The following is a 27,545-nucleotide window of genomic DNA, read 5'->3' on the forward strand; positions in this document are numbered from 1 at the left end:
ACCCTATTATACTGTATATATGCGTCCTTAAATTTATATATATCCTATATATGCGCACAAAATCTATATATATTCTGTATATATGCGTCTTAAAACACGCTATTTCGTCTAAAAAAGCTCAAAATTGCTTTTTCCGCCCCTTCAAAGCATATAATAAGACTCATCTATATAGATATTTATAGATGCTCATACGCTGCTTATATCTCTACTTGTATGTATTGTAGAAATGCCTTTTACCGCTGCTTAATCTCCATCGTTTTTCCAGATGGTCCCGTAAGACTGTTTTTCAGCGTTATTATAAAGTGCCGCTGAAACGTAAAAGTATTACAAAATTAGCGTTGTATCTAGAAAGGCCCTCAAAAACCACAGAAAAACATAAAAGCCTCTTTTGGGCTCTTATTTTGCTTTTATAGGATCTTTTTTCCTCATTTTTAGTTCTATTTACTGCTATTTTCTTTACACAATGGCCGGCGGCGTTACTGTACGTGATGTCGATGCTAATGTATTTATTGGTCACTATGCCCAATATCTTAAGAAGTCTGGAAAGCTCAGTGTCCCCCAGTGGGTTGATGTTGTTAAAACAGGCCATTCAAAGGAAATGGCACCTTATGATCCTGATTGGTATTCAGTTTTAAATTATCATTATTATTTAATGTATATTATGTATAGGTTTTATATTAGAGTTGCTGCTATTGCACGGCATATATATTTAAGAAAGCATACCGGTGTAGGTGCACTTTCGAAGCTTTATGGTGGATCGAAGAACCGTGGTTCAAGGTGCGTTAAATGAAATGCATAGTATATATAGTGTGTATACAATGCGCATATAGTGCGTATTTAGTGCGCATATATAAAGAGAAAGCACGCATATAGTGCCTCTTCTGATCTATAGAGGGCGTTTTATGTGCATATAGTGTATAGAAGACGACTTACCTATTTTCCAGGCCTTGTCACCACTATGACGGCTCGAGATCGATCCAGCGTAAAGCGCTACAGTCACTTGAAGCACTTGGTGTTCTTGAAAAAGATGCACGTGGAGGACGGCATATTACTCAGCAAGGACAGCGTGATCTTGATCATATTGCGCTTTTTGCTGTAGAAAACAAAGTTTAGCTGTATATATATATATCTATGTGCGTCTAGATGTATATATCTGGAAAGATATAGGATGGGTGTGTCTGCAAGAGTAGGAACAAGGAATATCTATAACATGTATATATTGTGTACAGCATGTATATTATGTATATATAACATATATAACCTGTATATAATATACATAACGTATACACACTATACACACTAAACTACTATATATACTATATAGCCCTATACATGCCTACATACTATATTATACATCATGCTATACGTTATACTATATATGCTGTAGTATACACTATACTATACGTTATACTGTTATTATGTTGCACGTTGTACTATAATATATACTATACTTGTATATTATACTATACACCATACTATATAGCATGGCTATACATATAATACGTATTATACACACCATGTAGACGTCTATGGATGGGGTATAATTATATTATATATGTTGTACATGTTTAAAGCCTATAAAAGCCTATGATAGATTATATAATGTGTCTATGTGTCGGTGGATTCGGGATAAGGTTCTATATAGAATGGTATCCATTGACCGTGTCGCCGAGGAGCAAACTCAAAAACAGCGCCGTCTCCAAGACCAGCGTCAGAAAGAGTTTGTGTATAATCAGTATGTACTATGCCAGAGATTTTAAGACGAATATCTATATTATATTTAATTATATTTAAATGAGTATCAGAATATACCGTCATCATTAGGATCATCGAAATGTGTATCGCGTAATGCGGTGAATAATTGTTGTTTGAGGGATTCAAGAGAGTCATCGGGAGCAGCAGTAAGAAAAATTGTTATTCGAGAGTGTTTTGCACGTAAAATCCACATTTGCAGGATAAAACAGTAATAAAAACAGTAATATAGGGTTTATATGTGTTTACAGACTCATAAAATGTTGATAGCGTTTTTACATAATATTAATTGTTATAATTTGATCTTTTTCTCGGTATTTCTTGATTGCAGGTTTATAGTTTGCGATTTCGAAATTTGTTAGGTTTCGGAGATATTTTTAGTATTTGGAGTAAATATTTGGGTAAATATTGGGATATTTTAGTATTTGCTTAATTACTTTAATTTTGGGTTTTGGTTTTACCCTTAAACTTTGTATTTTGGTTAATGAATAACGAACGATTGGGAGTTCCACTGGCTTCACGGCTTATTTTGTATGTATCAGCAACGTCTCTTGTATGTTTCACTTTAGGATCAGTCCTGGGTGGCAAAAAGAGTGGACTACGTGTAAGCTTTATTATAGGCTAAGGGTGTTTTTAATGGTAAATAGTTTTTTGCAGAAAATGCACATAGACTGCCAACTACGATTGATGGATGGTATTTCTATCATAAAACGAAGAATTACAAGTATGTTTATGTATTTTTATTGAATATATAAATTTAGGTTAGAAAGTGTTATGCTAGGTGCCATAAAAACAGGTGTTAAATATGCACTACGTACGTCTTTTTGGGTAGCAACATATGTATGTATAGAAGCAGGAATGGACCACATTCGTAGGTGTATAGATGTAGCGAACACAATGTTTGGGACAGTACTAAGTGGAATGACATTTTCATATATAAACCGACTTTCTCGTACAATGGTTCTTCGTATATTTTATTTAACAAATTGTTTTGGATTTGCTAGTGGGATTTTACAAGATCTTATAAGATATCGAAATGGACAATACGTTTGGTATCTTGAATCATAAGTTGATATAGTATTTATAGGATATTGGTATAACGTGGTGCAATGCAAATATGGCACTAGTTCGATATTATTCATCATTTACATCAATGTTTATTGGAAAAGTTAAAATGGCTGCAATGCCGCTTAACTGGTTTAATTGATGGCCGGATTCATGCAAACTTGAAAAAATTAATACTTTGCCTCCATTTTGTTTTACTGTTTCAACAAGTTTTACATAACGTCGTCTTTCATTGACATCATTACTTCTATTCCTATATCAATTTTTAAATTCATTATATAATATGCAATATACCTAAAAAGCATATCAGAAATTAATAGGGTTTCTATTGCTCCACGTTCTGCAGCTAAAAATACTTCTTTTATTCCATACCATGCTTTCGTTTCATTATTATGTAATGTTTTATAAAATCTATTCAACGCCATTGTTTCTTGAGCAAATTTTGTATCTATTAATTTTGCTGATACACTCGGTGAATTCAAAACTTCATTTAATGAATGCATATGTCCGCTAGAACAATGAAGCTGAAGAAATTTCGGACGTGACTGCAAAAGTCCTTTATTATCCACTTTAATCGCTTCATTAAATATATATTTAATCAATCCTTCACCAACAAATCCAGAAGATGCTATTAATATTACTTTTAAATTTTTAAAATCAAATGATCGTAACATTGCTTGCATTACTGTTTCATAAAATTTATTTATACCCTTATTCTTATTATAATTCAAGTTTTTTTGGTATTTAAAAGTTACCTTTTGATAATCTGTTACATTCTCCTTGCGTTTTCGAGGTATATGAATCTCAATTCGCTGTTGTAAACTAGTCATATAGTCTGTAATTAAACATACATTTGCAAGTCCTAATCAAGACCTATGTCATTATTGATAATATGTGTTATATTTATACCCTCTTGCAATACAACTGCGCCTATTTCTGCTCTTTTGGTAGGATTACAAGCTTTATCTAGTCTTTCTAATGATATACTATCCCATTCTTGTTTCGTCAATGTAAAGTTTCTATGTAGTTCTAAATCCAATGTATGATAAGAACCTATTTTAACATGTTTATTTTCTTCAGAAACTGTGCCATTTATATGTAACTGAGATACTTGAGGATCAAAATCTATTTTTTTTACAGACAACGTCAATGTCATTTTCACTAAAGAAATAAGTTATAAATACATATGAATATTATATAATTTTCCTCTTTGAGATGTTATTCCTGTAGAAGATTCATTTTGTACTCGTCTATATATTATTGGTCATATTTCAAATTACTTCATTAGATATACCTTATTGTAGATGCTTTAACAAGATCTCCCTCTTGTATCAAATTATATGAATGCCTTGTAAAGTTTTAACTTTTAATACCTTAATATATACCTTACCATATATCTTCAGGTTCTTCGGGGTATAAAACAATAGTTCCTGAAGAATCTCGCTCAATATTCTTTCTAATAATTTTCATATAGAATATTTTTAAATATTTATTTTAAAATATAGTTGTTTTTATTGATTATATGAATATTTTTTGGGATTTTGGCAAGTTTTAGTTTTTCGATTATCTTTTAATTAAACACTTAAAAATCATAAATTTATAAACCCATTCAAAAAAAAAGTAAATAATATATTGTAATATTTCATTATAACCAAACAAATAAATATAATAATTTAACATTCAACTCCAGAGTTTCTTTTTATAAGAATGCAGCCCTAGTATAAATTAAATTAGGTTTAATTAAAAGTTGATAAATACCGTGGACATTCCCTTCTAATTGACTTGCAACAGTCCGAAGCTCAAAACGTACATTTTTTTTCCGTACCTGTCTTCTTAGTTCCGTTAAATTTCGTACACCGATATCTTGTAATGAATGTTGAAGCCCGGTTCGTAAATAAGGAAGATATACATGTAATGATCCTTTATCCACAACACTTCCTGAAACACCTTGGGCAACACGAATAGTATCTGTTTCACCAAAATAACGACTAGATGCGGCATTTTCTCCTTTGCCTTTTCCCGATAAATGTTCCATAGCATCAATGGAGCCCATTCCACGATATGATTTTAAACGTTGACCATCTCTGTAATAATATTGACCAGGAGATTCTGCTGTTCCAGCTAAAAGATTGCCCATCATAACAGCAGATGCTCCTAATGCTAGTGCTTTTGTTATATGACTATTTAGATAAATCTATGAATTATATATTATGTTTTTATTTACCCAATGTTTTCGATTCCTCCATCTGCAATAGTTGGTACTCCGAATTTAGATGCAAATTCTGATACAGCATAAACAGCTGTTGCCTATAATATTGAAATTAGTAATAATATCTACTTATTAAGTAATAAATACTTGAGGCCGCCCAACTGCCATTACTTCTCTACAAAAAATCAATTTTAATAATTAAACGAAAAAAATTATTACTGTGTTATACAAATTGAACTAGACAATATTAATTTATAAGCTCAAAAAATATAGATTAATATACCCTGATCCCATACCTATTCGCAATGCGTCTGCTCCAGCTGATATTAAATTAGCAGCTTGTTCTCTAGTTACAACGTTTCCAGCTATAATTTCTAAACCAGGAAATTCCTTTTTTATCCATTTAATCATATTAATTTGATAGATAGAATTCCCCTGACTTGAATCTAGAACAACAATGTCTAATCCCGCGTCAACTAAATATTTTAATCTAATTCTATCTTCAGGTCGTGTTCCAACTGCTGCTGCACAAATTAATTGTTTAGAGTCGGGTAATTTAGATGATAATGGGAAATGAAGATTTTTCATTAAATCAGAGCGAGAAAGAAGAGCTGTAAGATTCCCATTCTTATCAACTATAGGCAATTTCCCTTTTTTAGAAGAACGGAGGATTTCATTTGCCTCTTCAAGGGTAATACCCTCTGATCCTGTTACTAAATCTTTTGTCATGACTTCCGAAAGTAATGAAGAATCGTTAACATGAAACTGAATATCTCTAAACGTAACAATCCCCAAAAGCTTCCCGTTGAGTTTTCCTGTATCTAGACACATTATTATTATCCATGCATATAAATGATATATATTTAAACCAAATCAGATAAATGTTTCCACACAACTAATAAGTGATATACGGTAGAACGAAAGTTTAAAAAATAAATTCATCATATTTTCAGTCTATATTTTTATATGTTACCTGTTATTGGAATCCCACTAAATCCAAGCTCTTCTTTTATTTTACGAACATCAACCACTCTGTGGTTTGGTGACAATACAATAGGTGATGTTATAAATCCATTTTCAAATTTTTTAACTTTTCTAACCATTTCCGTCTGTTCTTCTATTGTACAATTATGGTGAATAACTCCAATGCCCCCTAGGAGTGCCATGTTAATCGCCATATCCGATTCAGTAACAGTATCCATTGGAGAACTATACATTAATACTCTAGCAATAAAAATAACATGAAAACCTCATAAATGGCGTTTTTATAACTATATTTCTCGTAATACGACTTTCAAGAGATACTGAGCTTGCATCAAAATCAATATATCCCGGAAGAATAATTATATCATTATATGTTAATCCTCCATTGACCCGGCTAAGAATAAGAGTATTCACGTCTAATCCATCCTTTTATTTTTGTTAATTTTCAATAAAAATACTCTGATTTTACATACTTTTTCTGCATATTCTTTAAGTTTTTCCTTTGCTTCTTCAGCTTTACATTCACTTAAATATTCTTCTGTTTCTAATTCCTCCATTTATACGCTTTCACTTTTTTTCCAAATTTACATTATAATTGATAATGTTTCAATAATGTTAATCGATGGTGTTGCCATAACAACGAATATTTATTTTTCTAGACGTTCAACCTCAAACCATAAAAAATAAACCAATATTTAAAGATGCATGGCACTGGATCATTGCCTTCTACACCTTCAAAAGGATTGACAGAAGTATCTACTAATTGTTCATCATATAAAGAGAATCTTCCGCCACGAATGTCTTTGTCGCCGTATAAAATACAATCACCTAATCATTTGATGGAGAGAGCATCATTAGATGATCTTAAAAAGTTAAATAGAAGTACTGTTAGCCATCTTCAAACACTTTCTAAGTTGACATCTGGAAATGGCACGGAAGGCCTTTGTATCCCGGGAGTTACTAAAGGAGCAGAAGATGTTACTGGTATATGTATATAAATTACTTGGGAAAGAAGGTTAATGGGTATTTTAAGGTATGCAAGGAAGGATACGTTTGCAGAAGGCAATGGGGAATAGGCTTTTTTCATGGTCGAAAACTTGGGTGAGTTTTATGTTTGTTAAAGTGTATCGATTGAATTTTCTAAGATGGATAAACAACGTGCTAATATACAGGCGTATGAGTATTTATGCCATATAGGGGAAGCAAAGGAGTATGGCTTGTTATTATGGATGCATAAAGACTAAATTACTATGATTAGATGGATAGAATCATGCATTGGAGAAAAAATTCCAGCTATATTAGAATTGGAAGAGTCTTTACGTGATGGTATTATTTTAGCAAGACTTGTTAAGGTATTTGCACCGGACTTGGTCCCAAGGATTTTTGAAGCTACTAGGCTACAATTTCGACATAGTGATAATATCAATCGTTTTTTTCAATTTATTGAAAAAATGAATTTGCCAAATGTATATTATTTTTTGATTTGTGTTGAAGATACTTATTTTTTTAGATTTTTAGATTTGAACTTACAGATCTTTATGAAAAGAAGAATATTCCGAAAGTTATTTATTGTATTCATGCTCTTTCGTTTTTACTTTCGCATGCTGGGCTTGCTGTATCAATTGGGAATTTAATTGGAAAACTTGAATTTACTGATGAAGAAATAAAAAATACACAACGTGATCTAGACATAGCTGGAGTAAGTCTCCCTAACTTTAAAAATATTGGGAATGCATTTGCTGGTGAAATAGATGTATCTAAAGAAAAAATAAACAAATGTAATTGTATCCATATCTTTAATGCAGTTATAACACTTATTAGCTAATGAATACTCTCATTTTGAGAAGGATGCTTTTGCTTTAAAATTTCAAACTGTTTGTAGAGGGTTTCTTTTCCGTAAAAAATTATTGGAAAAATTTCAAGATCTTTTGTATGAAGAAGATATGATTTTAGCCTTACAAGCATGTATAAGAGGCTTTTTTGTGCGAAAAGTATTTTCTAAAAAAGTTATTGAGTATCGTAGATTTAAAGAATGGACAAGAAAAGTATATTTCATAATTGCCGTAATTATTATATTAAAGTAAATTTTAGATACAGGCTGTATCAAAGGGTTATCTTATAAGAAAATTTTATTTAAGATGGAAAAGTTCAATTCATTATTATGAGGATTTTGTTATTAAAATTCAAACAATTATTCGGGGAAATTTTGCACGGAAACAATATTGTTTTTTAGTAGATAGTCTTGTGTTCAATACTGAATCGGTTATTAAATTGCAATCATATTCTCGAGGTATGCTTACTCGACGTGCTTTTGATAAAATCATTATGCGTTTTCAATTAATGAAGCAATATTCTGTTCCTTTACAAGCACAATGTCGTGGAGTTTTAATTCGAAAGAAACTTGAAGATATCCTTATATCTTTGCATTCCGGAAATGATACAATTGTGCTTTTTCAAAGTCATATTCGAGGAATGTTAGCTCGTAGTAAATTTAATAGTAAAATGGAATATTATAAGGAGAATATGCAGAAAATAATTAAAATTCAAAGTTTTGTTCGTGGAAAGCTTCAAGGTCGAGCTTATAAAAGTCTTAGTATGTTCAAAAATGAATTTCTTATTTTATTAATATTTCTAGTTGTTGGGAAAAATCCTCCAGTTGGAACTATTAAAAACTTTGTTCATTTGTTAAATGATAATAATTTTGATTTTGAAGAAGAAATAGGTAATTTTTGTTTATCAATTTATTATGTCTAAAAATTATAGAAATGGAATCTCTTAGAAAATTAATTGTTCAGTGTGTTCGAGCTAATGAAGATGCTGAGGAGCATATTGCTCAATTAGATCTTAAAATTGCTTTATTAGTTAAAAATATGGTCACTCTTGATGACGTTATTCGTCATCAGAAGCGATTTTCTTCGGGAAATTTGTTTCATTCTTATTTTGAAAGGTCTTCAGAAAATTCATTTGATTTAAAAGCGCTTAACAAATCTTCTCGAGAAAAATTAGAACTTTATCAAGGGTTCTTTTTTCTTTTACAAACTTGTCCTGAATATTTTGCTCGTTTATTCTCTAGTTACTGTGATAGAGGAGTACCTGAAAAAAATATTAAGCAGCTTGAAAGTTTTGTAATGTGTATTTTTAGCTATGCTCAACAACGAAGAGAAGAATATTTTTTGTTAAAATTGCTTCGAAGATGTATCATTGAAGAGCTTATTAGAGTTGAAAATATACAGGAGTTTTTCAAACGCAATTCTTTATGGATAAAAATTGTTGTTTCATATAATAGGTTTTTTGTTTTTTATTTAAATTATTTTTAATATATTATAGAAATGTTAAAGAAAGAAAATATTTAAAAAATCTTTTTAAACCTTTAATCAAAAAAATGATTGAAAATAACCATCTTGACCTTGAAAGTGATCCTGTAATGGTAAATTTAGTCATTGTTTTGTTAAAGCTGATTTTTAGATATATTATTCAATAATTAATAAGGAAGAGCTTATGACCGGTGAAAGAACTAAACGTTCAGTTAATCTTGAAAGAACTGAAGCAATTCAAGATCCAGAAACTAGAGATCTTTTCATCAAACATCTTCAAGATCTAAGGGATTGGACGGAAAAGTTTATCGATGCTATTGAAGCTAGTGTACATGAGATGCCATATGGGCTAAGATATATAGCAAGAGAAACTTATCGTACATTATTGGTACTTGTTTCATTTTATTATCTGAATTAATTTAAATGTAAACAGACAAGATTTTCTGATCAATCTCCATCGGAAATCCTCAAATTTATTGGATATATAATACATTATCGTTATCTTAATCCAGTTATATTGGCACCAGATTCATTTGATATTATCGAAAGCACTATTCCAACTTTGCAGCGAAAAAACTTAGCAGAAATTTCTAAAATACTCGTTCAAATTACAACAGGGAAACTATTTGATAAAAATGATGTATTTCTTCAACCTCTTAATGTATATGTTGAAACAGCAATTCAAAGGATGATTAAAGTTTTAAAAACTGGTAAATATGATGACTAATCAAAATATAATCTAACATATTTACAAAGTAATTGATGTACAAGATGCTGAACGATATTTTGAAATGGATGAATTTGATGATCTTACTTCTACACAAAAACCAATTTTATATATTAAAACTTCTGAAATATTTCTTATCCATTCTTTAGTTTATAATGAGATTGATATAATGGTATGTTTTTCTCTACTATGATTGCTTTGATATAATATATTAATAGGCGCCGAATCAAGACGATCAGTTACGAGATATTGTTAAGCAACTTGGATCATTGTCAAATAATGAAGAATTTGTTAAAATATCAAGTAGCGAGATTGATCTTATATTAAGTCCTAGACTTGTTCATGTAGAAAGTATGAGTAATTTTTAGAATACTTATTTTCTTTTAACGTTTAAATCAGATTCTAATTCTGAAATTCGTTCTTTATTTGTTGAAACAAAGCATTATATTCTTTATATTATTCGAGTTCAAACAGGGTCAAATTTAATGGAAATACTTATTAAACCAGTGCATCCAGATGATGAGATAAAATGGAAACAAATTTTAAGTGAAGAAAATAAGGATACTACTTATTTGAATAGATATTCTAAGAATGGCATATGTAATATTAAAGAGTAAAATATTCCTTTCTAAATCATGTTTCTAAATTATCTTAGAATGTTATTTTCTGATGTTAAGGCTGTTGCTCTTGAAAATATTTTGAAGCTTGAATCCGAAGGTATAATTACTAGATCTAATAACTATCAAAGTTTCTTAAATGCAATTGCTACGGATATTCGTACAAAGCATCGTCGTCGTGTACAGCGACAGGCAGAACTTGAAAGTGCTAGGCAAACATTAGCTCATTTATATGAGAAAGCATCATATTTAAAATCTCAATTAGAAAGTTATAATGACTATATAGAAAAATCATTAATTTCACTACAAACTAAAAAAGGGTAATAGTGTTTTTTTGTTAGTTTGTCTTATTTTGTATTAGAAGGAGAAAATCTGTTATTCCTTTTACTAAGCAATATTTTCATCTAAGGGATTTAAAAAGATCTGGTCAAATGCCAAAATTTGGGTCTCATAAATATTCTGGTCGGCAACTTTTTGATAAAGGAGTAATTATTTCAATAGCTGGACAAGATGAAAAAGATTATGGAAAATTTGACTTTACCATTTCCTCTGATAACATTGGTATTTTTATTATTGAAGCTGCTTTTGGTCCTCTTCACACCCCAACAACTAGTATAGAATTAAAACTAGATGATTTACTTCAGGCGCAGTATGATTAAGATTCATAGGAGAAAAGTTTATTAATATTTGTAGATATAATAAGATTCAAATTTTGCCTTTATTTGAAGGATTAGTAAAAATTAATGTCAATTTAATGTTGCATATGATTTTTAAAAAATTTTATTCCAGTTCGTAAAAATAAAGCATTTGGTTATTTTTGGGATGAGTTATATATTTTTTAAAACAATTCTTGCTTGTGTATTTTTAAAGGCATGACTATATTTGCATTAATGGGATTATTTTTTTAAAAAAAAGTGTTTTATCTTTTGTTTAGTTCTAAACAATATTTCAATGTTTCTGTACATTACTTAAAATATAGCATTCTGAATATGTATTCGAATTTTAAATTGTTTTTAATTTCATTATCTTCTATATAATATTTATTTTAAATAACTATTTTTGGCTGTTATAGATTTAATATTTTTGAAATTTAATTTAGAAATAAATTCAGAAATATTTTAGATAAATCTTATTAAATAACTTAGATAATTTTTAATGTTTATTAATTTTATATGAAAAAATTATAAAAAAAATTTAAAAATTTGAAGTAAAATGCAGAATTAATACTAGTTTTATTTTTAAATTTACAATGCTTTTTAATTTAAGCTCTGATAGTAATTACTCTTTCAAATTATTTTAAATTAAGCAGTAATGCATTATGTGCAAAAATCTACATTAACCAAGTATAATGGCCTTAAAAGACTTTTAAAAAACATCTTATTTATTACATTATATATTATCTCCATGGTTTATTAATAATCTGCGGTTTATTTAAGTCTGTTTTTTCCGTTTTAGATGCAAATGAAGTGTCTTTTGTTTCTTTAAAAGAGGCCATAGAATTAGAAACTCTAATAGAATTTCCAATTCCCATTGTAGAAGCTTGATTCCGTGGAGATTCTTGTATAGGACTAGATTTCTGATTTTCTTTATCGAATTTTAATCGTCTAGTTATAGATTTTGTAGAAATTTCAGATATATTAGTAGACAATAAGCGATTCCTTTTGTAAATTTGAGAAATTGTTTTGTCTGTTTTTTTTAGTACACTTTTCAGTTTTGATGAATTAGAATTTTCAATTGTATTATCATTTTCAGATCCTGATTCCATAAATGAATTTTCTTGTTCATCTTTATTAATTTGAGAAAATACATCATCTCCTTTTGATGATACTTGCTCATGATTTTTAGAAGTATGTAATAATACCGCTTTAGGTGTAATATTAATTTTTAAATCAGACAGAACAGGTAAATCTGATTCAGTAGAATCATTTTTTATAATGCTTATTTCAGCATCACTTGATTGGTCATCCCATCTAACCTTTTTTTTTTTAGAAATATTTTTACTTTTGTGAAACATAATATTCTTTTTTGGGGTGTGTACTTTAAATGTTTTTGGAGATTTAATTTGAAACGGTGATGAAGTATGAAGATATTGTTTTCTAAAACATGAACTTAAAAATGGACTAGTAAGATGCTTTTTAAAAGTTTTTGTGTCGTTATCATAATTCGAAGAATTTGTTTCGGATGAAAATTGATGAATTATATCTGTAAGTGTTTTACATGATGATTTAAATGCTTCTTCTCTAGACATTTGAGTTATAAGGGTGTTCTCTTCATTTTTTAACATCAACATAGAGGTACTTAATCCTTCAAAACTTGCCCTAGCAAATTGTTGCATCATTGAATATGTTTTTTCCAATGAATTTTGAAGATTTAATCGTTCTTTAGAAAGAAAATCTCTTTCTGATGTTATTTTCATCATCTTTGCTTCTTTAAGAAATAAATTCATTGATGTTTCATTAAGACCATCTTCTCTTAAATCTTTTAAAATACTATCGCATGCAGTATCAAAATCTTTATTTATAGTAATTCTTGAAATTTCTCTAAGAATAACCTGTCGTTTATTTTCCAAATCATCTAGTAATTTTTTAGCTAAGTCTCTTGTTGGTTTAAGCATTAAGACAGTTTCATTATCAAGATCTATATCAGATAAAATATCAAAAGCTATGATCCATGAATTTATTGTATGAAACTGATTTTCTAAAGAAAGTAAGGAATTTACATTTAAATAATATTGCTCTTTAAGTAATGATAATTTTTCGAATATCATGTGTAATCTATGAATACCTTCATTTAATTTAACATCATAGAATGCTTGCTTTTTAGCCATTTTGTCAATTTCTTCTGATTTTTTATCATCTAACTTTCTTTTTAATTCAGAAACTTGTTGCCGTAATTCATAGATTGCTTTAACATATTGACTAACATGTCTATCTACTGTAATCATATTACGAGATACTTTAGTTTTTATATTTTTAGCACGGTTCCCATATTTTAGCGTATTATGAGTTTCGTCATAATGACTACTAGAAGGACTTACACAAACAATCATTACAGTTTTACAATTTCCTCCTAAAGAAAATTTTAAAAGTCTAGTAAGTTTAGAGTCTCTATAAGGGACATGATTATGTCGATGAGGATCACAAAGAGCATTTATGCAATTACCCAATGCTATTTTTATTAATTTTTATTAGTCATAATTTTATGTAATACCTAATAAAGATTTATTAATATTTGCGCCCTCAAGAAGACGTTCTCCTCTATTTTTTGTAACAGATGCTCTCTCACTTCCTGCTAAATCAATAATAGAAAGAGTAGCACCAAAATGATCTTCCGAAATGTTAGCAGTTCGTGATTTTTGAATAACATTAATTTGTAAAACTGCATGTGATCTAGATGAAACAGAATTTGCTTCGGTAGGAGACATTGTTCTATTCGCATTGCCTTTCAAAATAATATCCATAACTTCATCTACCTTTTTTATGTTAATTTAGAAAAAAATAAAAATAATTTACATTTTGTGGACGATATATTGTTAATCCAGGTACCGCAATTTTTTGATCTGAATCTTCTCTCAATGAAAGTGACTTAGCATTTATAGATGGAACTAAAAGATCTCGAATAGTTTCGTTATATATCTCCAAATAAGATAAGCTAATTTCAATGATTTTTTCATCAGCTAATGAAGTCATTTTATCAAAAAGTTCCTTCATAGTCAAAAAAATAATTCCAGGATCTTCTTGCGATCCACTAAATTCTTCATTAAACTTCCAAAATTTTATTAAAATCTATATACCTTATAGTATGAGTTTTACCACAGCCTGTTGCCTAAAAATTATTAGTTAAAATTAATTGTAAAAAAACATACCCCATATGCAAAAACAGTAGCATTATATCCTTCTAGTATTCCATCCAATAAAGGTTTAACTGTACTTTCATAAACCTATCATAAATTATAGGCTATCTTGTATAAAAATACATAATTTATACCATTTCTTGCGTTGAATCTTCATCAAAGACCCTATCAAAAGCATATCTTATATCCTTTACTCTTTTTCCTACTGGCAATAATGTTTTTTGAAATCGTGCCATTGGATTTGTATCTGCTGGATCAAATATTAAGACACGTTCATCTAAAACTTGAACAATTCGCCTTAATCCTTTTGACGGATTTTTTTGCATAGGTGTTCCTGTAAACGATCCATCTCCTACAAATGTCAACGCCTCATTATTATTTATCTGAAGTTGAGATGTTTCTTTAGAATTTAATGGTCGAACTCTCACTTAAAATATTAAAAGTAATTTATATTTTCAAATTTATACCTGCAACTGAAATTGAAGAACTAGACATTAATATACGTAAGAGCTATGGCTCTTGCCAAAGCTTATTTCTTTCCAAATTATAATTGTAGGTTTTAGAAAATAATTTGCTTGAGATTATCGAAAACTTTAAACAGGTTGTTTTGACAACAATGTTGTCATGGTGATTCTCACGTGATTTCTGAACAAAAGATGAGTATTTGATTGAAGAGTTATGAAATCATTATAAAGTTCTTGTTTTTAAGGCTATTTTATTGCTTTTTGTGTTTTTTGTAATAAAAAATATTATGAAAAATGTTTTAATGGCTTTTAACTTTTATTAAATGTTGATAGATATATGTTTTTTTGTATACAATTTATTAAAATATATAATTGATTATTATGAAATATATGTAAATATACTGAATAATAGACATTGAAACATATGAATGTTAAAAAGTGATTAGAAAATTCGAAATGAATGGTTTTTTATGCATGTTGCATAAATAATAAAATAAAATTGTTCCTATTTAAAGTTTTCTTTTTAATATTATTCAGATTAATTCGGCATTTAATAAAGTATTATGTGATATACTTTAAAATTATAATCCGTTTAAATCAGATAAAACGATATACTGTTTTTGATTTTTTGAATATGAAATACAGTATACTTTTAAAAAATAGAAAATATTTAAAGATTCGTAAAACTTAAGCACCTCTTAAAAGATCATAATGCCAATTATTAATCTACAAAAGAATAAAATCGATATTTTCATCAAGGTCAATATTTTTAAAAATGTTCCATTGTAAATTTTATAATTAATATAAATTGCATTATTATTCATCTTTATCTTCTAAATTTAGTTGAGAATACTGGAAATTTAACATAGAAGTATCATTCTTTATGATATTATTTATGTTTTGATTTTCACTAAAATTATTTTGATTTTTTGTTTCATTTTTTTGGGAATCATCTTCCATAATAGATTCTTTACTTTGCTCAATAGATATAGGTCTTCCTATATTTTCATAACCAAAAATATTATTAGAATCATATATTCGTACATATTCTTCAGGAACGAGTCCTGTATCACCTATTCAATAAGTACGTGAATTTGTTTTTTTAAAACGAAACCTGTTAAAGGGTCAACTGCAACTAGCCATCCCTGCTCATGTCTATATGAAATCCATATTTGTTGTCCTCTTACTAATGCAAATTCGTTTTCATGTTCTGGTATAAAATCAAATAATGCAACCGCTTTACCATATATTTCATCTATTGGTGCATTCATAGATTTATATGAATTCATATCATCAATGATTTTTCCATCTTCTATTCCAGGATATAAATAATCATCTTCTAAAAACGTATCTTCACCAAAATCAAAGTTTTGGTTTGCAGATAACTGCATACATGAATCCAACGTACTTTTCAAAAAATCGTATTCTAATGGTGACCTATAGAACCGAATATCATGATCCGGATAGGCATAATCCCTATAAATTGTACGATAAATATCTGTTTGCAGCCATTCTGACGGTAAACTTTGTCTTTTTTCATATGAATTTCTCCAAGATTTTTTGATATCTTTATTTCTCATAATATACTTATATTTTTAACAATATTAAACCTTTTTATCACAAAAACAAAATATTTTTCTGTATTATTTCTCCAAAATACGTAATATACAATAATTGATCAAAAACGTTGATTTTTTAAATGTAAAATATTAAAAAACGACGTTGGGTTTTTTTTAATATTTTTGTGTGTAAAAATGGAATTTAATTGAAGAAATTATGTCTTTTTAGAAAACAGTATATGTCAATATAGAAGATAAGTTGTTTAATTATTCTTACTTTTTTATAAACTTTTTGTTAAAATTACATATAATACATAAAGTAATTATCAATATAAATTTATTGATTTTTATATTAAACATGTTTGACATTTCTAACCGGTTTTATAGAAACATTTAAATATATAGAAAAATATTATATTTTAACATGAAATTTGCAATTAGTGTAATATGCGCATCTAATCAAAATAGGTAGTTATATTTTTAAATAATGATGTAGTAACTAAATCTTTATATATAGAAGCATGGAAGCTCATTGTGTACTTAAGTAAGAAGATGTAATATTTAAAATATTTATGTTTAATCGTTGTAGAAACGCAGGTTATAATGTAAGATCGTTTGGTACGAGTTCTGCTGTAAGACTTCCTGGTCCTTCTATAGATAAGCCAAATATTTATCCATTTGGAACACCTTATGATCAAATATATAATGAGTTAAAGACTAAAGATATAAAACTGTATTAAATTTGTATTAAAATGAACTATGTTTATTATAAATAGATATACAGCGAATGGATTATTAAATATGTTGGATAGAAATAGAAAAATAAAAAATTATCCTGAAAGATGGCAAGATAACCGTGATCTTTTTGATATTGTTATTACATGTGAAGAAAGATGTTTTGATACTGTATGCGAAGGTACATCTTTATTTTTTGATATACATGTATATATTAACTAATTAAGACTTAATTAATCGTGGAGAACTCATGAATCGAATAGTCCATGTTATAAACATAGACATCAAAGATAATCATGAAGAAGCTGTTATTGGTGGACAAGCTATTTTGAAATTAATTGATGCACTCTCTTCATCGAATGCAATAGACGACGATATTTATAATATTTTTTCTGCATGGCAAAAAGATCATCCCAAGCTTTCATTACTTCATTCTGTTCATTATCAATAGTTTATAGAAATAAATCTTTGATATATTTTTCTATTTATTTTTTTGAAAAAATATTAAAAATATATTTAGTAATAATATATATATATGTATATGGGTATCTATGTATGTAATAATCTTTTATATTTTTATAATAATGTTTTTATTTGATTCATTATTTTTTTGAACCTTATAAAGTTTGTACTGATCGGACCCGATTAACGTGAGACAACCTGAATTTCTTTTCCAGAAAGCTTTTTTGACTATAAAAAAAGCATTGGGCAACATATAAATATATCTATAAAAAGTTTTAGTTAAAAACTTATTTATTTAATATTCTGTTAATTAATTCAATGAAATGACCTACCAAAGTAATTCTAGAACAAAAAACTTTGACCGTTCTATGGTAAATAATCTTGAAGAAAAAACAAACATTATATACTATACAGCATTTAAACAATTCCTTCATACAAGTTGTAGAAAAGGTAGAAATAAGCTAAATATGAATATTTTTATGATTAATGTTCTTGTAGAACTTGATTCTCGAAATACAAAAGCACGGGAAAAACTTACATATCTTTCTAAACAACAATTTTATGAGTTATCCACTGATGTCTATGATGAACTTATGCGTAGGCAAGCAAAAACTCTTGATGGTAACTGATTTATACGTTTTTTATTGCATAATTGATTTTTTTTTCTTTTTATCAGCATCTTTTTTAATGCCAAATGAAACATTTCATCCCAAACGGAATCAGGCGCGACAGAAGTTGTCTACTTTATCTATATCTCGATTTGTAGATTTGTTGGGGGATGTATCATTTGAACTTGAACGGAGGTTTCCCGCATTAGTAAAGATAGATAATATTTGGTGTTTTATTTCTAAATATAAAAGGCAGAGAATGTTACTGTTTTGAAGCACGATGAGCTGCATACTGGTCCGTATTCTCATTCTTTATCTGATACTACAAATACATTGTTAAATTCAGGACTTCCAGCTCCAAAAACGTTTCGTTCGGATACAATTGTCCCAAATAAATCAACCATGATCGAAGAAGGTTCTGATTTAGACGTTTCGCCTATCAAGACTCCTACATCGTTGAATTCATTTCGTATCGATAATTCAACATCTCAAGAATTATCGAGTTTAGATAAAAAAATTGAAAATTATAATTTTAGATTGAAGGAAATAGACCATCAAGGTTGTTCAGTCGTTTGTTCATTAAAGGAATTTAATTTTTATGTTTAGAAAGTAAAATAAATATCAAAAAATCTGATAACGATAAAAGTGAATTTATAGACGTATGATTTTAAAAAGATAAATAATATATATATATATACTAAAAAATTTCAGAATGTACGAAAGAACGTGGTTCCAACGGATTACGAATATCGCATAGTTTCGTTGCAAAATAAAATTTTTTCTTTAGAATGTCAACTTAATGTTGTTAATTCAAAGTTGTCCGAGTCAGAACAAGAACTTTTAGTTATTAAAGTAATAATATCCATATATATCTATATGTATAAATTTGATAAAATAACAGAAAACATATGAGAAAAGTATTGATGATGAAATACAATTAAGAAAAACACTTGAAGTTAACTTGAAAGAACTTCAACAGGTATTATTAATGTTTTTGTTTATCTTTGTTTTTTAAAGAGTTTAGTCTAATAAAGTTTTAAATGAAGAAATACAAATTCTTAATAAAAAGCAAGATAACTTAAATAAAAGCAATGAAAAATATCAATTGTTGCTTTCCAATTATGAAAAACTTAAATTAGAAATGGAAGAGCAACAACGGGTTTGCATAGCTTATTATATTTAAACTCTAATATGTTTTCATAGGTTACAAATAATGTCAAACGTGAAGCTAAAGAATTTCTTGAAGAAATGAGATCGTTATCAGAGAAAGAAACAAGTTCTTGGCAGCAGATCGGGACGCTGTCTAAACAAATATCTTTTCTTCAAGATGAAGTCAACGAATGGAAAAGTCAGGTATATAATTATATTGACTATTTAGAAAATGTTGATGCTTTTAGTATTCAAAAGCTAAATCACAGCTTCAGAACTTAAAAGGTATTTAGCTTTTATATATTTACATATATATGTATAGAATAACAATATTAGCAACATCGTTATTTTCTACTCAGTCTTTAAAACTTAAAGCAGATTATGAAAATTATATTGAAGATGACGGAATAATTAATGATACTTCTTTAGCTAATTTTCAAGTTGCGATAGATGATCTTTTACATGCTGGAAGGTTATTTTTCGCCTTAATTTATACACAAGCTAATGAGAAATAGGTCATCCGAACAAAAAGGCGTGCTTGAGGCCATGAAAGATGTAATTTTGTCAGTAAAATCGATAAATACAAACTTGGAGGATAACAAAGACATGGGCATATTTAACGATCCGCAAAAGGGTCCACTTATTACAAAGTTAAAATTACGGATGTCTTCTACCGCCAATAACTTAATGGTCGCTTCTAAAAATCATGCTCTCAATAAAGGATTAAGCCCTATTAGTCTGCTGGATGCCGCTGCATTTCACCTTACAGCCACTATTATTGAATTGGTTAAAATTGTGAAATTAAAAGCTTCGGATGCCACAGACACATTAGAAAATATGAATGGAAAATTTAGTGACATTAAGGAGCCCGCTACAGACACATCCTCACCAGTACAATGTAATTTAAATACTTTAAAAGATAAACACACAGAAATACCACCACAAAATACAGATTTCTCCAATACCTATTTAATGAAGCTAGATACTTCAAAAATGTCAAAAACCACTGTTTTAAAAACACTACTGGATTCTGATTTTGATGACAACTTGCAAGACTTTAAGGTCTAAAAAGTCTTTTAATATATATTTCATAACAATAAAGTAGAACTTTTTAGAAAAACAGACGGAAGACATTGTTGAGCTAATACAGGGTCTTCTTTCATCAATAAGGGCTGATGCTCAAATAAAAAAATTAAAAGAACACATGACAAAAGTGATAACAATCGTTCAAAGTGTCGTTTCCAAAACTTTTCAAGTCATAGCAATAGAAAAAGATGAAAATCTGCGGGAAAAAATATCAAGAATCGTAAACGGATTGATGAATTGTTGCTCTCGATTCGAAGAACTCCTCAGCGATAAAATCGAAAATATCAGCATCGACAAATCGTTCAAACAAAACTTGGCCGGAATAGCTTTCGACATTGCTAAACAAACAAAGGTAACCCCCCTTCCTTCCCCCCTCCCTTTATTTTCCCCGCTCCCCTCTACTCTGCTTCCCTCTACTCTGTTTCCCTCTGCTCTGCTCCCTCCCCTTCCTCTAACCCTCACAGGAGCTTGTAAGAACAATCAACGGCGAAAACGAGAACACATAAAACTCGAAACCCATGTATTGATTTATATTTATGAATGATTGTAGATATCACAGTTACTATTCCAAGCAAACAGTACATATTTTATGTATAATTATCAATTAAATGCTAAAATACTGTAAATACACTACATCTCCGCATCCCCCTCTGTCCCTTATCTTTACGATCGGTTCTGGGCCCGCTTTCCACTTCCTACTGCACTCTGCCCCTTACTATGTTTTGCATCCCTGCACTACTCTCCATCCCCACAGCTTGGCGGCTTCTTGTTGTCTTTAAGAGCAAGTGTCCACAGATTGCTGAATACATCCTTTGATTGCTCTCTCTGCTGCTTCACTTGCCCTGAACGCCCCAAATGCCTTTCTGAGCCCTCGGCCTTTTCCTGCTCCTCCCATAAATACCTGCAAACACCCGTGCTCTTCCTCACCTGGCTCCCTGCCCGCTCTTTCCCTCTCCCCCCCTTCGTCTCCCCGGTATACACCTCCGCCCAGTCGAAACACCCCTTTCTTGTTCCTTCCACGGATCCTGCGCTCTGGAACTCGTCAAAGCCCTCATCTGCCCCCATTCCCTCTGTTTCCCCTGTTTTTTCGCCCTCCCTCGTCTTTTTTGCCTCGACGGACCCTACCGGCCTCGCCGACCCCCTTCCTTCCACCGACCCAAAAAAATCCCCCAATTCCTCCTCGAATCTAAGCAGATCGCCTGTACTCATGCTCCCACTGCCTCCCCTCGTTTCTTTCCCCCAACTCGTGTATTTTTCTCCTTTCCCCCCCGCCTCCTCTATATACCCCCGACACCCGGCTTCTTCAAATTCATCGTACTCCTCGAACGGATGCTCCCTGAGGCTTCCCCCCTGACTATACGTGGCGCTGTGCCTTCTTGCCCTCCTTTCACTGTTTTTTTCTTCACCTCTCGTCTCCCCATACTCCTCGGAAAACCGTCCCCGCTCACCCCGCAGACCCTCGTATCTCTGCTCGCCTCCTCTGTATGCCCCGTCTTCCGCCCCCGTCCCTGTATATTTCTCCCGGTTTATCCTCGCCTTTTTCCTCTCCTGCTTCAACACCTCGCCGTCCGAGACCAACTCCACCAGCTCCCGCGCCCTCGTGCTCACTGTCCCGTCAGCCGCTCCCTCCACACTGCACACACTGTATGCACGCATACAACACGCATATAACACGCATATAACACGCATACACTGCGCATATATAACGCATACATAACGCATATATAACGCATATATAACGCATACACGCGTTCATACGCATGCAAAAACCCTCACATACCGCTTGCACCGCGGTCCCTCCCGCGAGCGTCCACATGCTCAAAGCCCCGCAGCACCTTCACTAGCGAGATGTGCGCCCGCACATCCTCCGCCACCCGCTCCGACCCGTGTTTCACCAGGTATTCCAACAGCTGTAGCGCCTTATACACCTGCCGCCATTCGTTCCCCGTCTTCTCCGTCAGTCGCCGGTAGATGACCGGCCTGCGCCGTCAGCCCTCCGTCCCTGCCACTGCTGACCCACATGATCTCGTTGAACGCCGTGCTGCCTCGTCAGCCCTGCCGCCCGCACCGCAGACCTACTAGCTGTGCGTCGCCGCCGCAATCTCTTGCATCTCCGTCGAGCTTGCACCCCACGGGTCGCCACTCGTGGCGGCGCGGACCTTTGCCTCGATCTCGTTGTAGTTCATGAGCACTGCACGTAAGCCTCGCACACAGCGCATATAATGCTGTGCACTGCACAGCACATGCACACTGCATACAGTGCGCATACACACGCATACACTGCACAGTGCATTATGCATACACCCCCAGTGCTGCTGCGCATATATGACGCATATAGCACACTGGCACGGTGTATGCATAGAGCGCAGCGACTCACCGTTGTGTGCGCGCCGCAGCGCGCTCTTAACGTCGTAGAGCTGGCCGCGTAAGCCCAGTGCATGTAACGCGTAGGGACGTACACTAAGTGCCGAGACGCGGGCGAGCGCCCGCTCAATCCCCGGGAACAGGAGCCGCTGCTCGCCGTGCATCGCCGGGTGCGCGCGCTGCTGCGCGGATAACCCCGCAGCGCGCGCCGCGGGAGCACACAGCATGGCGAACGTCTTTTTCGATGTCTCTATTGGGGGCGCGGCAGCCGGCCGCATTGTGTTTAGGTTGTATGATGATATCGTCCCGAAGACGGCAGCAAACTTCCGCGCACTGTGCACGGGGGAGAAGGGCTTTGGTTATTCGGTGGGTGGCGGCAACAGCAGTGCGACGCCAGCTGACAACGCAGGGATCGACGTTTCACCGGATCATCCCGCAGTTCATGGTGCAGGGCGGAGACTTTACGCGGCACAATGGGTAAGCGTGCAGCACAGCGGGGGACAGAGAGCTGATGGCTGACGGGTCAGGACGGGGGGGAAGTCGATCTATGGGGAGCGGTTCCCGGATGAGAACTTTGTCGTGAAGCACGCAAAGCCAGGACTGCTATCGATGGCAAATGCAGGGCCAAACACGAATGGGTCGCAGTTCTTTATCACGACAGTGGTGACGTCGTGGCTGGACGGGAAGCACGTGGTGTTTGGGGAGGTGACGGAGGGGATGGATGTGGTGAAGGTAAGGCGGAGTGCAGGTGGGGCGTGGGTGACGGAGGGTAGAAAATTGAGTCGCATGGGAGTTCGAGCGGGACGCCGGCAGCAAAGATTGTGATCGAGCGGTGCGGGACAGTGTAACGTGCCTTTCCGTTGCCAAGGGAACAGTGTCCGGGGGAACCGTTGCCATGGCATTGCTATGGGAACTGTCGCCAGGGGGACCATTGGCAGGGGAACTGTTGCCGGGAGAACTGTTGGCAAGGGGACTGTTGGCATGGATATGGTTGGCAGGGTAACCGTTGCCGGGAAACGGTAGAAGGGCAGCGGTTGCCGGGAGGTTCCCGGGCCTGTACGTAGAGAATAGAACGGTGTAGAGTGTCCAATGTGTGCGCAGCTGCCTGCTGGGCAGTGAGATTGCCATGGCAACACGCAGAATATAAATTTGCTCAGCGCAGCACCCAGCCAGGAGCCGCAGCTGGGAGTAGCAGGATGGGGCTGACGAGGAGGCCGATGGGGGAGGGCGTGCGCCAGCGTGAGTGTTGCAGCACAGGAGATGCAGTGCCCTGATTTTGTAGATTTCCATGATGCACAGACATCCACGGCGGTGCACCGGAAGTTGGTGAATTCTCTGAGACATATCCACGAAGAAGAGGTGGAGAGGGGTGAGGAGAGAGAAAAGGAGTTTATCGGGGAGTTTCTGGCGAATATCTTTAGAATTCTGCCTTTGAAGAAGAATGAGTTGACGGCAGACCGTGTGATCAAGTTTTGCGGGCATTATATTCAACATATCCGGGAAAAAAGTATGGAAAACAATGAGTGGGTTTTAAAAGGGTAAACTAAGGCGGTGAAGTGAAGGAGAAGCAGCCAGCACAGTCAGAGTGCAGTGGAGAGGAAGTGGAGGAAACAATGGACAGCCGGCTGATAAGAAGGCTGCTGGACGAGCTACTGGTGGGGTTGGAATCGAAAGATAAATGTGTTCGGCTTAGGGTGTGTCAAATGATTACGCTGATTGTTAACTGTATGGATGAAATCGAGTAAGGTTTGTGTATATATTGATTCATGGTCTGTTGAGCATGCAAGCGATGATTTATTCGAGCAACTGAAAAAGGCGCTTGCAAAGAGATTGAGGGACAAGGAAGCGTCGATCAGGGTTCAAGCGGTGATAGCAGCGTCTCGTCTTCAAAATGCAGAAGAAGACATCAACGATGATATTATTAAAAAGACTTTTTTGCAGCTTATACAGCATGATCCGAATGCGTACGTTATTGCTTGATGGATGTCGTCCTGGCTTTAACTCTGTGGAATAGGGAAGTGAGGCGTTCGGTGATTTTGAACCTTGAGAAAAACGAAAAGACACTGCCTTTTATCATTGAAAGAGCTCGTGATACGGATAGTATAAACCGCCGGACTATTTTTTCCAGGACTCTCCCGGAAATGGGCGATTTCAGGCTCCTTAGTATAAGTAAACGAGAAAAAATTTTGAAATGGGGAATAAAGGATCGAAATGATCAAGTAAGGAAAGCCGCTGTAAAAATGTTTTCTACAATTTGGATCGAACACGTCAATAATAATCTCCTTGAAGTATCTACTTGAAACATTTTAATACACTGTTCTTATTTTGAAAAGTTATTAGAAAGACTGGATGTTATAAACAGTAAAATTGCCGAAGATGCTATGAACCATTTCTTTTCCATGAGAACCGATGTTGTTAAAACTATAATTTTCGACAGTAAGTATTTATTGTTTGTTTTTACAAAGCAAACATTATATTAGACAATTTTTGGGAAAACATTACGCCTGAATCGGCTTTCTTAGTCAGATGTTGGAATGATTTTTGTTTTAAAGAAGGTTATTCTTATCTTATTGAAGAAAGGATTCCCGAAATATCGCAACAAGCATTGTATATAGAAAAAATATTAGAAAATTTTCAACATGATACTGAGGAATCTAAACAAGAGTTAGAGTTTATATTTAAGCAGTTTTTACTTATTATAAAAACAACAGATTTGAGTGATGAAATGGGTAGGAAAAAAATATTTAATATTCTTCGTAATATATACATGTTTTTTCATAGATTAGATTGATGTTTTGTAGGGAATAATATTCCTAATCATGTTTTTTCCGAAAATCTTATTACTCATATGGTAGAAGTTTTTCGGAAAATAACATCTGACGAAAAGACTTTTGTCAAACTTTTAGCGGAAATGATAGTGAATCTTTTGGATTCCCTGAACGAGCAAACAAATAAAGTTAAAAAATATGCCGAAGATGACACTAAATCCGATGACTCATTTGTTTCAGTGGTATCGAATCAAGAAAATATTCCACTTTTTAAATCCGTCGACTCTATAATTAAAGAAGAAATGGAAAATCCTAATGGAGGCCATAAGACATTTGTTATTTTCAGATGTCTTTGTCTTACTCAAGCTATGCTCGAAAATATTGAAAAAGTATGTATAGAGTTTTTTAAATAATGTTATAAATTTACAATTAAAGAATTTCCGGAATAATTTCGAGTTCATAGAAATACTTAATAATTTGATTGTGCCATCTGTCAGGAGTCATAATGCATCGATTAGGGAAAAAGGTCTTCGGTGTTTAGGTTTATGTTGTTTATTGGATAAAGTATGTAAATTCTTTTATACTACGTATCTGAATACTTTAGCAATTTGCTAGAGAGAATTTGATTTTATTCTGTCACTGTTTAGTAAAGGGACATGATTCTTTGCAGGTTGAAGCATTAAAAATTATTACAGATATTTTTATGTGTTATAAATATGATGTTTTTGATGGTTCATCGATAAATTTGCAGTCGATTCAGTCGTTATTCGAACAGATATTGCAAAATACTTTAAATATCGATATGACAGCTACTGCTGTAGAGGCTGTTTCTAAACTAATGTTAACGTCATTTTTCGATGATCCTAAAGTAACAAAGACTTGAATAATTATTTAAAACTAACTGCTTAAGCTGCTTAAAATCCTTATTATCTTATATTTTGATCCAAAAACATCCTCCAATTTAAATTTACGTCAAATTCTTACATATTTCATTCCTGTTTATTGTTATTCTTCACCTAAAAATCAATTTTATCTTCAAGAGGTAAATCATTCATACTCTTTTCATTCTTAACAGTATAAAGATATTCGTTTCTACTTTGCATAAATTATTACAAATCTTTGATGATTTAGACGATGATATCGAACCTATTCCTTTTTCACAAATAGTTCTTCAAATGATGGATTGGGTCGATCCAAAAAAACAAATTAACCCCGATATTTCTAAAAATCAATCAGGGCATACGAAAGAAAATAAAGATATTCATCTATATTTAGCAAAAGATATCTGCACTCAAATAAGTGAATCTTATAATAGTAATTTTTTTATCATGTGAGCTGGCAATCGCTGAATATAAATAGAAGAAGAAAGACGGACATTATGCACCTTACTCAACAAACTTCATATTACATCAACATCTAATCACGAACTTACAGATTCACTTCAAAAAATTGTTCTTAAACTTCTCAAAGTACTATATACAATAAATATACGTATTTCTAACATTTTTAAGGAAAATAATTCTTTAGATTCTTTTGCTAAAAATTCATTAAATAAATTTTTTACTACATTATGTAAATTACTTGAATTCAAAGAAACTAATTATACATCTATTGAAACGTTTAAATAATACTGTTTATTTATACATATTATAATATTCTTAAATTCTATTCTTTGTTGATAAATTATATAAAAACTATCTTTTTTACTCTCGTTTTGTAAAAAGTTTAATTTCGATAACCATTAAAAATTATAATCACTTATAAATTTAAAAAAAAAAAAATAATTTTTTGCTCGTTTAAATCCTTATTTAGGCCCTATTTCTTATGTT

At 32.4% G+C, this 27,545-nt stretch overlaps 14 protein-coding genes across 14 annotated transcripts; 7 read left to right on the forward strand and 7 right to left on the reverse strand.

Annotated features, from left to right (window-relative positions):
* Positions 1-463: 463 nt before the first annotated feature.
* Positions 464-1,113, forward strand: T551_00627 (uncharacterized protein; the record flags this gene model as incomplete). Its single annotated transcript, XM_018372893.1, has 3 exons — positions 464-621; positions 670-777; positions 945-1,113. The coding sequence occupies 3 exons, from the start codon at positions 464-466 to the stop codon at positions 1,111-1,113; spliced, it is 435 nt and encodes a 144-aa protein (XP_018230636.1).
* Positions 1,114-1,608: 495 nt separating this feature from the next.
* T551_00628 (uncharacterized protein) lies at positions 1,609-1,948 on the reverse strand (the record flags this gene model as incomplete). Its single annotated transcript, XM_018372894.1, has 2 exons — positions 1,609-1,769; positions 1,813-1,948. The coding sequence occupies 2 exons, from the start codon at positions 1,946-1,948 to the stop codon at positions 1,609-1,611; spliced, it is 297 nt and encodes a 98-aa protein (XP_018230637.1).
* A 288-nt stretch (positions 1,949-2,236) lies between these two features.
* On the forward strand, positions 2,237-2,820 carry T551_00629 (uncharacterized protein; the record flags this gene model as incomplete). The annotated part of the gene is made up of 3 exons (XM_018372895.1): positions 2,237-2,356; positions 2,400-2,476; positions 2,514-2,820. 3 exons carry the CDS (start codon positions 2,237-2,239, stop codon positions 2,818-2,820), a joined length of 504 nt encoding a protein of 167 aa, XP_018230638.1.
* Positions 2,821-2,886: 66 nt separating this feature from the next.
* On the reverse strand, positions 2,887-3,973 carry T551_00630 (mRNA surveillance protein pelota; the record flags this gene model as incomplete). Its single annotated transcript, XM_018372896.1, has 4 exons — positions 2,887-3,064; positions 3,112-3,533; positions 3,573-3,679; positions 3,727-3,973. 4 exons carry the CDS (start codon positions 3,971-3,973, stop codon positions 2,887-2,889), a joined length of 954 nt encoding a protein of 317 aa, XP_018230639.1.
* A 524-nt stretch (positions 3,974-4,497) lies between these two features.
* Positions 4,498-6,567, reverse strand: T551_00631 (inosine-5'-monophosphate dehydrogenase; the record flags this gene model as incomplete). Its single annotated transcript, XM_018372897.1, has 9 exons — positions 4,498-4,532; positions 4,576-4,997; positions 5,042-5,124; positions 5,174-5,201; positions 5,246-5,263; positions 5,310-5,847; positions 6,000-6,235; positions 6,276-6,436; positions 6,484-6,567. 9 exons carry the CDS (start codon positions 6,565-6,567, stop codon positions 4,498-4,500), a joined length of 1,605 nt encoding a protein of 534 aa, XP_018230640.1.
* Positions 6,568-6,711: 144 nt separating this feature from the next.
* On the forward strand, positions 6,712-11,464 carry T551_00632 (uncharacterized protein; the record flags this gene model as incomplete). Its single annotated transcript, XM_018372898.1, has 18 exons — positions 6,712-6,994; positions 7,044-7,111; positions 7,156-7,220; positions 7,269-7,476; positions 7,521-7,788; positions 7,832-8,055; positions 8,102-8,603; positions 8,646-8,732; positions 8,774-9,296; positions 9,338-9,437; positions 9,476-9,712; positions 9,758-10,034; positions 10,081-10,223; positions 10,270-10,402; positions 10,451-10,664; positions 10,707-10,988; positions 11,030-11,317; positions 11,362-11,464. The coding sequence occupies 18 exons, from the start codon at positions 6,712-6,714 to the stop codon at positions 11,462-11,464; spliced, it is 4,005 nt and encodes a 1,334-aa protein (XP_018230641.1).
* Positions 11,465-12,064: 600 nt separating this feature from the next.
* T551_00633 (uncharacterized protein) lies at positions 12,065-15,016 on the reverse strand (the record flags this gene model as incomplete). Its single annotated transcript, XM_018372899.1, has 7 exons — positions 12,065-13,836; positions 13,879-14,140; positions 14,181-14,415; positions 14,462-14,493; positions 14,534-14,608; positions 14,656-14,948; positions 14,989-15,016. 7 exons carry the CDS (start codon positions 15,014-15,016, stop codon positions 12,065-12,067), a joined length of 2,697 nt encoding a protein of 898 aa, XP_018230642.1.
* Positions 15,017-15,801: 785 nt separating this feature from the next.
* Positions 15,802-16,565, reverse strand: T551_00634 (uncharacterized protein; the record flags this gene model as incomplete). The annotated part of the gene is made up of 2 exons (XM_018372900.1): positions 15,802-16,058; positions 16,100-16,565. The coding sequence occupies 2 exons, from the start codon at positions 16,563-16,565 to the stop codon at positions 15,802-15,804; spliced, it is 723 nt and encodes a 240-aa protein (XP_018230643.1).
* A 403-nt stretch (positions 16,566-16,968) lies between these two features.
* On the forward strand, positions 16,969-17,730 carry T551_00635 (RNA polymerase II subunit A C-terminal domain phosphatase; the record flags this gene model as incomplete). Its single annotated transcript, XM_018372901.1, has 5 exons — positions 16,969-17,012; positions 17,062-17,088; positions 17,134-17,277; positions 17,321-17,460; positions 17,507-17,730. The coding sequence occupies 5 exons, from the start codon at positions 16,969-16,971 to the stop codon at positions 17,728-17,730; spliced, it is 579 nt and encodes a 192-aa protein (XP_018230644.1).
* Positions 17,731-18,064: 334 nt separating this feature from the next.
* T551_00636 (uncharacterized protein) lies at positions 18,065-21,090 on the forward strand (the record flags this gene model as incomplete). The annotated part of the gene is made up of 13 exons (XM_018372902.1): positions 18,065-18,362; positions 18,418-18,557; positions 18,602-18,908; positions 18,956-19,008; positions 19,061-19,201; positions 19,251-19,328; positions 19,374-19,508; positions 19,553-19,702; positions 19,747-19,783; positions 19,835-19,970; positions 20,014-20,560; positions 20,604-20,936; positions 21,049-21,090. The coding sequence occupies 13 exons, from the start codon at positions 18,065-18,067 to the stop codon at positions 21,088-21,090; spliced, it is 2,397 nt and encodes a 798-aa protein (XP_018230645.1).
* Positions 21,091-21,359: 269 nt separating this feature from the next.
* Positions 21,360-21,639, reverse strand: T551_00637 (uncharacterized protein; the record flags this gene model as incomplete). The annotated part of the gene is made up of 2 exons (XM_018372903.1): positions 21,360-21,519; positions 21,566-21,639. 2 exons carry the CDS (start codon positions 21,637-21,639, stop codon positions 21,360-21,362), a joined length of 234 nt encoding a protein of 77 aa, XP_018230646.1.
* Positions 21,640-22,341: 702 nt separating this feature from the next.
* On the reverse strand, positions 22,342-22,851 carry T551_05053 (uncharacterized protein; the record flags this gene model as incomplete). Its single annotated transcript, XM_018376022.1, has 3 exons — positions 22,342-22,564; positions 22,605-22,625; positions 22,664-22,851. 3 exons carry the CDS (start codon positions 22,849-22,851, stop codon positions 22,357-22,359), a joined length of 417 nt encoding a protein of 138 aa, XP_018230647.1. The 3' UTR covers positions 22,342-22,356.
* A 322-nt stretch (positions 22,852-23,173) lies between these two features.
* T551_05054 (peptidyl-prolyl cis-trans isomerase) lies at positions 23,174-23,796 on the forward strand (the record flags this gene model as incomplete). Its single annotated transcript, XM_018376023.1, has 4 exons — positions 23,174-23,314; positions 23,358-23,425; positions 23,476-23,680; positions 23,722-23,796. The coding sequence occupies 4 exons, from the start codon at positions 23,174-23,176 to the stop codon at positions 23,794-23,796; spliced, it is 489 nt and encodes a 162-aa protein (XP_018230648.1).
* Positions 23,797-24,029: 233 nt separating this feature from the next.
* T551_05055 (condensin subunit YCG1) lies at positions 24,030-27,344 on the forward strand (the record flags this gene model as incomplete). The annotated part of the gene is made up of 14 exons (XM_018376024.1): positions 24,030-24,193; positions 24,248-24,317; positions 24,370-24,486; positions 24,540-24,689; positions 24,736-24,912; positions 24,963-25,236; positions 25,282-25,384; positions 25,429-25,704; positions 25,750-26,105; positions 26,152-26,280; positions 26,321-26,584; positions 26,627-26,758; positions 26,799-27,030; positions 27,076-27,344. The coding sequence occupies exons 1-14, from the start codon at positions 24,145-24,147 to the stop codon at positions 27,342-27,344; spliced, it is 2,598 nt and encodes an 865-aa protein (XP_018230649.1). The 5' UTR covers positions 24,030-24,144.
* Between the last annotated feature and the right edge of the window lie 201 nt (positions 27,345-27,545).

Source organism: Pneumocystis jirovecii (assembly GCF_001477535.1).
Source record: "Pneumocystis jirovecii RU7 chromosome Unknown supercont1.3, whole genome shotgun sequence".
NCBI classification, from domain to species: Eukaryota; Fungi; Ascomycota; class Pneumocystomycetes; order Pneumocystales; family Pneumocystaceae; genus Pneumocystis; species Pneumocystis jirovecii.